Here is a 10,009-nt window from a genome sequence, read left to right on the forward strand (position 1 = left end):
TTTGTATCAAAATAGTTTATTAAAAACAGTAAGACTTCACTGAAGCTTGCTGTCTCAAACAGAATTGACATATTGCAGTATTCAACACAATCATAATCCATATATAAATATAATACTGTATAGATCCTGTTCACTATGGCTGGGTTTTGCCCTCTGCCCAGCCTCATGCAGCCCTGCTGCCATGCCCAGACCTGCAGGCTCAGCTGCATAGCCCATTCCTTCTGGAGCTGAACTGGCTGTCCCCTCCTTGCACAGCAGTGAGGATGGAAGTAGTGCCTGCAAACCACACACAAACCCAGTACATCTCTTTGCAGCCTGTGTCAGCTTAAACAAATGGCGTTGAAACACCAAGGAACTGATGACAGCAGTACTGGTTGATGTTCAGGAAAAAAACCCAGAATCTATACATGACTCAAGTTCCCAGCACCGCTCAACTGCACAGACATGTGCTTCTGCTTGCAGAAGGGCAGCTCTGTGCTGACCTGGTGCATAACACCACGGCTGTGACAAGGAGTGTGTCACACAGCACAGCTTAATTTGATGCATAGAGGCACCTTTACTGCAGCACTCCAAAAAGAGCATCACCAGCCTGGTGCACTGCTGCCGGCCACAAATGCCTTCCAACAATGTCCTTTGCCACCAGCTTTGCACCAAGTCAATATCAGTCCTTACGCTGTGGCAAACCAACTGAGTGCACCCATCTCAGTCTCTCAGGTCAGGATGCTGCCAAGCCAGCTCGGTTCCTTGGTAGCTAAGAGTCATCTCCTTGCTCTGTACTCATGTCCCCTGGGCAGCTCTGGTGATGGGAGGCTTCTTGCACAGCTCCTGATAGAACTCTGATTCCAGAAACCGTGGGTATGAATTGTTTTCCATGAGGCTGTAAACTCTTTTCTGTGCAGCACTGAAGCAGCTGTGTGTGGCTTCCTGGAGGTTCTGTGCTATCATGTTCTTGGTCTGGAAGTCAATGTTTATCTGAAATGCAAAGAAAGGACACTCACTTTCCAAGAACTGAATCCCAACAAGTATAGCACTTCTGAGGAGGATAGGAGTGCTTTTGCTTCAGGGCTAAATTGATGTAGTTTCTTTTAAATGATTTATTATGAAAATTTGGAGTAACTCAGGTATGCTGTATTTTGGTGCCAAACCCAAGTGTTACAGGTGTTTAACAAGGCTGAATTTTTTTCCCCCTCAGCTAAGATGAAAACTGAAATACAGATTGTGCCATTTTCCACCTTGGTGGAAAGAAGGCAGTCAGAGAAGTGTTATGCACAATGCATTTGTGGCATCTGTGTCTTACAAGTCCAGAGAAATGAAGTGGGGCTAAAGACACACAACAGGGCAATGCTTCTGTGCTTTCCTTACCTCCTTGGGAGCCTCCTTTTCAATGAAGTCATTGTAGATCTTCTTTGCCTTCAGTGTCAGCTTCTGAGGGGATTTGGTTTTTTTGAAGTCCTCACATGCCAGCCAGAACTCGATGTTCTCTTCACAGAACTCAGACTTCAGAAAAGCTCGGAAAGCAGCAACACCATCTAGGGAAAGGAGAGGGGGGGAAAGAAAAGCAAAACCACATCAATTAAGTATTCCAGGCATCTTGAATTTCCAATTTGTCACATCTGTTCCTAACAAAATATTTTGCTGTAGTTCTGGTCCTTTCTGAAACATCAAGGCAATAAGAAATCTACATTGCATGCAAATTAACACCCCAACAGCTTGGCAGGCTTCAAGTCAGCCAATTTTATGTAAACACAAAACTGAAAGCTGCTTCTAGTCACTATGTACCCTTATGATACCTGCAGATATGCTACACAAGATCTCTATATGGGATCATCCTCATTAACCTTTATGCTGGAGCAAATGCTTCTGACAGCACGACAAACCCCTGGAACACTTTTGCAACGGGAAGGATGACTCAGTAGTTCAAAGAGCAAATGGCAATATCAGCTCTTAGTCTTTACTGCAGTGCTGTTGAGTGCTTTTCTCCCAGCAAAAATCCTCCCCATTAAAAATAATAATAAATCAGTGGACTTCTGCATTGCAGAATTGTTCTTGAATTATAAGAATGGATTTGTCTTGTATAGAGAGCAGTGAAGAACAGTGCTTGGCACTTCTGGCAAAGCCAGGCTGAATAGGTAAGGTTGAACTACAGAGATTACAGCTGCAATACTCCATAGTGGGGAGTTTTAATGTTTTAATATTACTTTACAGAGAAATGTACAGTGCTGACATGCAGGGAAGCAATTGCTAAACAACACCAGGTTCTCCCCTGTTTTGTTCTTAACCACTACAGCCTGAAGACCAACTTACATTTGTTAGCCAGCAGTTCATCAAAGGCTTCTGACCACAGCCGGGCTTCCTCAGGGGAAGGTCTGTGTGAGGCAGAGAAAGAGCAGAGAACGTGAGAGCACTGCTTGAGGTTTGCTGCTTATTTTGTACAGAACTTGAGTTATCTACTGCCACAACTCACCTGAAGTAGGTGTGGTGTTTGCTCGCTTTATTGGACTTCATTTTGCTAGAGCGGGAAGAATTCTGCAGGAAGTAGCTCAGCTTCTTCTTCCAGTCCTTAATGCTGGAAGAACAAAGACACCCATTTACAACGAAGCCGTCAGCCACCGACCTCACCCCGCTACCGAGAGCCGCCCTCGGGCTGCGAGCAGAAGAGAGAAACCCTTCCGTTCGGTACCACTCACATGGTGCGCTTCATCATCCTGCCCTTGTCCGCCTCCTCCAGCTCCGCGCGCCGCCGGCTGCCCCGCTCCATCCGCCCGCCGTCCTGCGGCAGCGAAACGAACACGGCGCTCTGCATCGCCCCGCTGCCGCCCGGCTGCTGCGCGCCCCATATAGAGCCCGCGCCCCGCCCCGCGCACGGCCCCGCCCCGCATGGCGAGGCGCTTCCACATTGATTTATTCTTTTTTTTTTTTTTTTTTTTTTTTCCCCCTTTTCATCCCCAGAGCTCCTTTTCGCTTTACTCTTTTCTTCCTCTCTCTGCTTTCTTTTTCCCCCCCCTCCTCTATTTTTAAATAACTATTTTCTTTCTCTCTCTTTTAAAAATTGCTTTCCCGCTCTGTGTTTAAACCTCTTTTTCTTCGGTTGTTCCCTACACCCCTCCCTAGGCGCCGTCCCGTTTTGCAGATTTGGGTCTGTAAAGGCCACAGGCTTCTGAACAGAGAAGAAATGGAGAAGGGTGGGCCCATTTATTTAAAAAACAGAAACGAACCAACAACAACACGAAGTGACCATAAATTTGAGCATGCCGTTTCCCTGCCGCCCGCCGTTCCCCCTGCCGACCCCGCCGCACCGCGCAGCTCGGCTGCTCCCCGTCGTGCTGCCCCCTACCGGCCGCTCGCGTCACGACAGTATCCCAGGTGGGAGCTTGCCAAGGAGAAGCATGTGTGAGGATGAGAAAGAATGGCTTCGTGTTGCAGCAGAGGAGGTCCAGGTTAGGTATTAGGAGAAGTTTATTCTACAACAGAGTGGTGATGCAGTGGCAAAGGCTGCCCAGGAAGGTGGGGAGGTCATCATCCCTGGACCTGTTCCAGAATTGAGGAGTTATGGCACCGAGGGAACATGGGCTGGAGTTGGACTTGGAGAGGTCTTTCCAACCTTAGTGGTTCTAAGGTGACTTTTGTTATGCCTTTAAACAATGGGGGGGGGAAAAAAATAGCATTCCGGGCTAAAATATCAGAAAAACACTGAATACATCCCTGGAGGCATTCAAGGCCAGGCTGGATGTGACTTTGGGCAGCCTGGTCTGGTGGCTGGTCACCCTGCACATAGCAGGGGGTTGAAACTAGGTGATCACTGTGATCCTTTTCAACCTCATGAATATGGAATTGTGAGGTGAGATGGCCCGATAGAATGTACTTGCTATAACATCTTGTTTAAAAAAAATACTTAGATTGAATTTTATTGTCTGCAATAATATTTATTTTAAGTTTACATTTTTATTACACTTCTAAAGCAAGGCTATTATTCATGTTGGTTTTTTTTTGTTTTTTTTTGTTTTTTTTTTTTTTCCAGTGAAGAAACTACCCCAAATAGTTTCTTGCTGCATCATGCTGTGCTGCGTGCTTTCTGGTGGTGACCCTGACCTTTGCTGGGATGGTAGTTAAAACATTTATGTGACAGAAGACGTTTTCTGTGTATGACTTCAAAAAACAAGGGGAAAGCATCTGACATCAAACAACACCGTCAGTGCTGCCGACATCAGGTGAGCTAGGCAGGTTGTACCAGTCTGCTTTTGGGATGGCAGAGGAGCTTGGTTCCACGGGCAATGCCATATACAGGCAAAGTGAGGGAGAACCTGCATCTATGCTGAGTCTCACACTGCCTATTGCTGATGGTATTTTGAACATTCCCATTGAATCTGATGGTGCTGCTTTCCAGACAATGCTCAGTGAATGGTGCTGCCCCCAACTCATCCTCACCTACTTGGGGTGCATTGGCCTCTGTCTGTTTGCACAGCAAAGCTAAGGGCTGCTAAAGGTGTAGTGCCAAATCTTTTCCTTTATGTGCTTCTGAGGACTTAATCTATTCCTGTAACTGTAATCTTGCTGTAAAAGAGCAAGGCCAATGGAAAGTGGGGGGGTGAGCCTGCAGCCCAAACTTGCTGCTCAAGTCAGTGAGAATTTAGCTATTGCCAAGAAATGAAATCTGATGTCGGGCATTAATGACACAAGCTCTCACCCTGGAGATCACACTTCTCTTTGCAGAGGCTTTCTTGAGAATGTTCTGTTCTTTTTCTGCTTATACGATTCCTGCTAGCAGCAGCGATAGCGAGATGCACAGAGAGCTGTAACATATGCAATAAACATCCAGGGTAGAAGATGAGTTTTTTTCCATCTTAGTTACGTTATGTGTTGCAATAGCTGTGCTGATCTTTTCCAAGTCCCTGGAGAGCAGTCATTCTCACTGCATAGTATTTAAATCTATGTCTGCATTTACTAAAATGCCAGTCCTTGTTTCTTCTTTTTATAGAGAAGACTTGGAGGATAGGAAAGCTAGTATAGCTAACAAAACGTCACCTTCAAAAGAAGGAATAAGGCATTAATTTATTACAACTGCCACTCTTTCTGATATGTCTGTGTGCAAGAGAAGATGTTTACTCACAGCATTAGCCTGCCTCTCATTCTGTTATTTGCATCCTGACCTTCCAGTCCTTCTTAGAGCTCCAGCAGTATGCAGTGTGTGTGACTGCTGGCTTTATAGCTGCCGTTCGATGAATTGCTGGAGGCTTGCTGAGGTCAGCTTGTTGCTCCCTGACGCATGCTCTGCATGATTTTCCAGTCGTGAAGCTGCAAACCTGCAAATCACAAGAAGTCATTTCGGGGCCTAAATTTAGCACTGTTGTGGCCCAACACTAAGACTCATCATCTTCAGCTGTTAGCCACCTTATTTTACATAAACAGTCATGGGAGTTTATAAAACTTCTAAAAATAGAGCTGAAATTTAACAAAAAGTGGATAAACCAGGACAATATGCCTTCTTGCAGCATTGCTGTTATGTGGCCTTATACATCTGTCACAAAGAATAACAATTTGAATTCAGGCTTGAAGGAGCAGATTCTGATTCCTCCTCCACCTACTGAGGTTGGGAAATCTTGGCTTTCAAATGTGAGATGGTCAATGACAGGAGCTGGGTGCTGCCCTACTGGTGGGAGATTTGCTTCATCCCTCTGGAAGCAGCAGCTGAGCAGAGCCTGCTGAAACCGCCTGCCTTGCAAAGGACAGGACATTCTCATATCCCTTACCTCTTCTGTCAATATTGAAAACAAACAGCTTAGCAAGAAGCATGTATTTTTTAACAATGAAATTTTTTTTGCAGGCACTGAGTTACACCGTCTGGGCTGCAGAGATGCGATTAATCTTGTTTGCTGTTAACCAGGTGATCCAAAACAGTGTCTCTGTGTTTTGTTGGTATTGCAGTCTATTTGTTCTCCCCCACCTCCCTCCCCCCCCATCCTGCCAAAGGCCATATTTGTTAACTGTGCGTGCAGAGAGATGATGAACAAGCAAATATGTTTGTTAAATCTGGATGTGGACATTGTCATGTTATTTGTGAGGAATGCAGTCAGTGCACGGTCCTTTTGATGATTATTTAAGTTAATGAAACTCTCTTTAAGTGCATAAATGGCATTAGTCAGACAGTGAGCTAGAAAGTCCCTTGTGACTTATAAATCAATCCATTCCTCCTCTGCTACAGGTGAACGCAGTCAGGAGCACAACAGTGAGCAAGCTGAAGATTAGGGAGGAATATGAAGAAAATTTGGAAGGTTTGAGTTTTTGAAAACTAATATTTCATCTGGACTGGAGAGCATCTGAGTGAGGACCTGAAGGAAGGATTCCTGCCCAGCATAAGTGGTGCCACTTTTATCCAGTAGCATCCTGACCTATTCCCATAGAGAAGGCAATGAGACAAGTCAGTGGAAGATGTATAGAGGGACGTTTGCCAGCTTCCAACAACCCTCCTGATTGGTTCAGGAGCACAGTGAAGAGGTGAGAGCATAGCAAAGAGGTGAGGCTGTGGCTGGGCCTGGACAGGGAGTGCAGAGTGCCTCAGCCTGGGAAAGAGTCACAGGTGAGTAGCTTGGCACATTAGTCACTCACTTAATGCTAAGCATTGCAAAACAGTGCTTTAATCCTGCAGCTGAAGTGCAGTAGTTGGAAGCAGGTGCATTGTTCTCCTGGAACACTTTTCTCATCAGTTATTTGTTCAGCACTCAGACAGGTCTTCAGAAGAAAGCGGCTCAGAGCTGACTCCAGGTGAGTCATCCTGTGTGGAAATTAAGGATCCAAACTTTTAAATTGTGTCATTTCTTGCATTTAAAGGTAAATTAAGCAGGTAAAGCTCCCCGGAAATCAGTGAAGCAGTGCTCTGCTGTTGCTCCAGCATTAGACCTCCTCAGTGCATCACTGCCATAGCAGTCACATGTGACGGGTAACTGTGCACTAAGCCACACAAACTCTGTGTTGTTTATGGTGTTGGCAAACAGCAGCACAGGACTGCACACTTCAATAGGTTGTGCTCAGAAGCCTAAAAGGCTGCATGTAATTTGACTGTGTTTTGACAAGCTGTACTAACATTGGTGGTGGTTGGCTCAGGTAGGAGCTCCCCAAAGACTGAATGCAGTGTCACTGATAAATGAGAGCAAGAAACCTGAATTAAGGTTAAGCTTAGGTCCTCCCACTTGCACAGAAGGGGTCTAAAGGTTTCCCATGACTATCTATGGATGCTTTTTTTGATCTCTTGGTGCAAACTGGCTGATCAGTGTCCCCTTCCTGGCTGCTGTTTGGAGAAGAGCAGCTGCCACACATCAGGTGCCTGTGCTGTGATGTTAGCTGTGATTTCACCTCATCCTTTGACCTTTCCCACTACCAGAATCTTTTAAAAGTGAAACTGTGTAGCAGCTTCTTAATCCATACTTTGTAATAGGCTTCCTCTCTACATTGTGTGGTATGTGTTCCTCTCAGGTGTGGTGTTCTACAGTTCAGGTTCTGAAATAGTAAGCTTATTGTATAGTTAACATAAAACTGGTGTTTAGTTGCTGCAGATTTCTTATTTTTTAATTATAAATCAAGTTGTTTATTTAATCTCTTTGCTTCAAGTAAGTTTGGCTTTTTGGTAGCTCTCCAACCCAAACTGTTATTTGAAGACTGAGACAACATTCCTGGCAAGACTGGAACTTAGAAAGAAGTAAGGGGCCAAGATGGCTCAACTCTTTGGGATATATTCAAACACAGCAGGTGAATTACAAGAAGAAATTAAAAGAACAAAAACTACACTGAGGAAATCACTCCCTGCCATGTTCTATACCAACATCCAATGCACAACTAATACCAACTGTATCAACTGTCATCCATTTCCTTTGGGTACTGAATGAATAAGTACAATGTCCTCCGTTTATTATGGAATTATTATAGAATTATTATTCTCTTGCTGTATAAATCATTCAGCACGTTTAGTGCAGACAAGTAGAGATGCTGTAATCTGCATACAGTAAGCAGCTATGAGAGATTAATTTCACATGTGCGGACAAGTCTCTGAGGAGTGCAGCGCACTCACTGCAGGAGCAAAAGTAGCTGTTAGTTCTAACAAGGGATTCAATTTAAAAAAATCATGCACGTCTAGAAGCCAAGCAAGGAGAGCAATTGTGCAGATTACTTACTAATTACTAACAAATGTGCAAGCACTTAAAGTTATAAAAGACAGTATAGCTATTGGAAGCTGCCAAGACTTTCAGCATCATTCATTTAAGGGCCAATTCTGACATACCCAGTTCAAACAACTGCTGTTTTGTCATTCTTTCCATCACTCACTCAAAAGCAGCTCTGGGTTTATGCAAGGCACTGTGTTTACTGCAATGGAGAAGATCAGGCAACAAAACATCACAGAAGATGCTTGAGTTTGAAACCTCACATTTCTGCAGCTACTCCAAAGTTGGAGCAGTGCTGGTGCTCAGTGGTGAAGACCCTCAGCACTGGTGCTGGCTGTTCATTGCCTGGCTGATGTCCATCTTTGCTGGACTGAATTTGTGGAATTATGTGCCTTATGATTAATTTCAGCTGCATGGGCCATGTGAGCAGTGTAAATGAGAGTATTACCTTGATGCACACACAGAAAATGACATCTCTACTCTTGGAACTGAAAGAGAAAGTCAGATTGTGTGTGCATGTGAGGGGAGTAGCAAATGGGACAAGGATGAATGCCGTCTCTTTGGTTCATAACGTGGTGCATGCTTGGAGAAACTAGTGAGGGACATCTGCAATGTGCTTTCCTGAGCAGGGAAGAGAGAGGTGCTTTTGTCTGCTGGTTTAACTGTGTGCACAGAACGTATCTGTATTGTATCTTATCTATTTCAGAGAGCAGATAGAAACAGAGAATGAATATATCTTGGTAGCCTGTTTCTTCTGAGCTGTAGCTGCTGCATTTCTGGAAGTATTGCACAGCTGTCCTGTATCCATTATACAGCCTTACTGCTTTGAATAAGTTCCTACTGAATCTCCTGTCTGCCTCGTATCATTTTATTTGCATTTATTAAAACTAGGAAATGTGGAACTGAAATAAAAAGGTTATTTTGTTAGAGCCCATAACAACTAAGCCACCTTTGTTTTCTTTGTGCATTTGCATTACTAGCCCCAGCTCTGTCTTCTGATAGGCTTTTTTTATTACAGTAATGACTGGGAAATCCACCAGCTTATTTCACTAAATCCCCATTTTTTTCTTCCTTGTGGACACAGCACTATTTTGGAAACTGGAAGAAAAAAAAAAAACAGAACATGGAGATCTAACAGCAGACCTCTATTTCCCTGTGCATCCACAATATCCTGCTGTACCTTGCAGAATCTGATGACAGACTCGTGCGGCCAGAGATCAGAACTTGTCTGCTCAACCCCTAAATCACAGTCTATGGCCCATCAGCAGAAAAATATGTTGGACTTTGTTCAAGTTCTACTATTGCTTCTGGCTTTAACCTCTCTCTCTATATATATTTGAACATGTTGGACTACTCAAGTGCTAATCATCAGTTCTCCCATTTTGTGGACTGTGTCATTTCTGTTTGTGTTTCAGTATCATTTATTTATGTAAAAGTGCTGTATCACATTGATGTGGCAGAACTGTAAGAATCAGATCTATTAACACGGTTAACAGATTGCAAGCTGTTAGGTTGCCTGGTGTAGTTCTTGTCCTGTTTGTTTATTTTGTATGTATCAGATTTCTTGGGATGTATACAATTTACCTTCATAGGGGACAGTGATCAACTTTTGCTTAATAGCTAGAATCATAATTCTGGGTTGCTGCTGAAGAAAGGTGATCAAGTTGTATGGTCTGAACACTGCAGAAGAACACCTGTGTGAGATGGAGATAATGCATGTGCAGAGCATGTGATGAGGTTTTTAGATCAGTTTAGTTAGGACTGCATGATGTTTAAGTCAGACATATGGATACTTAATTCTGCCTTGTCTTTTGCATGACCAAGCTCTTATATCTTAGTGGAGTAACAGGGATCCTCTG

The 10,009-nt window shown here is 44.0% G+C and overlaps 1 protein-coding gene and 1 long non-coding RNA gene across 2 annotated transcripts; one reads left to right on the top strand and one right to left on the bottom strand.

Annotated features, from left to right (window-relative positions):
* RGS2 (regulator of G protein signaling 2) lies at positions 1-2,828 on the bottom strand. The gene is made up of 5 exons (XM_052666681.1): positions 2,688-2,828; positions 2,465-2,566; positions 2,305-2,366; positions 1,363-1,529; positions 1-972 (listed from the first exon to the last, which is right to left on the bottom strand). Exons 1-5 carry the CDS (start codon positions 2,801-2,803, stop codon positions 778-780), a joined length of 642 nt encoding a protein of 213 aa, XP_052522641.1. The 5' UTR covers positions 2,804-2,828; the 3' UTR covers positions 1-777.
* A 1,194-nt stretch (positions 2,829-4,022) lies between these two features.
* LOC128072714 (uncharacterized) lies at positions 4,023-9,272 on the top strand. Its single transcript, XR_008202415.1, has 3 exons — positions 4,023-4,208; positions 5,822-5,881; positions 6,200-9,272. It is a non-coding gene; the product is annotated as an uncharacterized LOC128072714 (long non-coding RNA).
* The last annotated feature ends 737 nt before the right edge of the window (positions 9,273-10,009 follow it).

The sequence above is a fragment of the Tympanuchus pallidicinctus genome, unplaced genomic scaffold, assembly GCF_026119805.1.
Source record: "Tympanuchus pallidicinctus isolate F22 unplaced genomic scaffold, pur_lepc_1.0 scaffold7, whole genome shotgun sequence".
Classification (NCBI taxonomy): Eukaryota; Metazoa; Chordata; class Aves; order Galliformes; family Phasianidae; genus Tympanuchus; species Tympanuchus pallidicinctus.

Excerpts from the sequence above, each read along its gene's own strand:
- RGS2 (XM_052666681.1), bottom strand. The coding sequence starts at position 2,803 with ATGCAGAGCGCCGTGTTCGTTTCGCTGCCGCAGGACGGCGGGCGGATG. Across the intron at positions 2,367-2,464 it reads AAACACCACACCTACTTCAG|ACCTTCCCCTGAGGAAGCCC; the intron begins GTGAGTTGTGGC and ends TGCCTCACACAG. Across the intron at positions 1,530-2,304 it reads TGAACTGCTGGCTAACAAAT|ATGGTGTTGCTGCTTTCCGA; the intron begins GTAAGTTGGTCT and ends TCCTTTCCCTAG.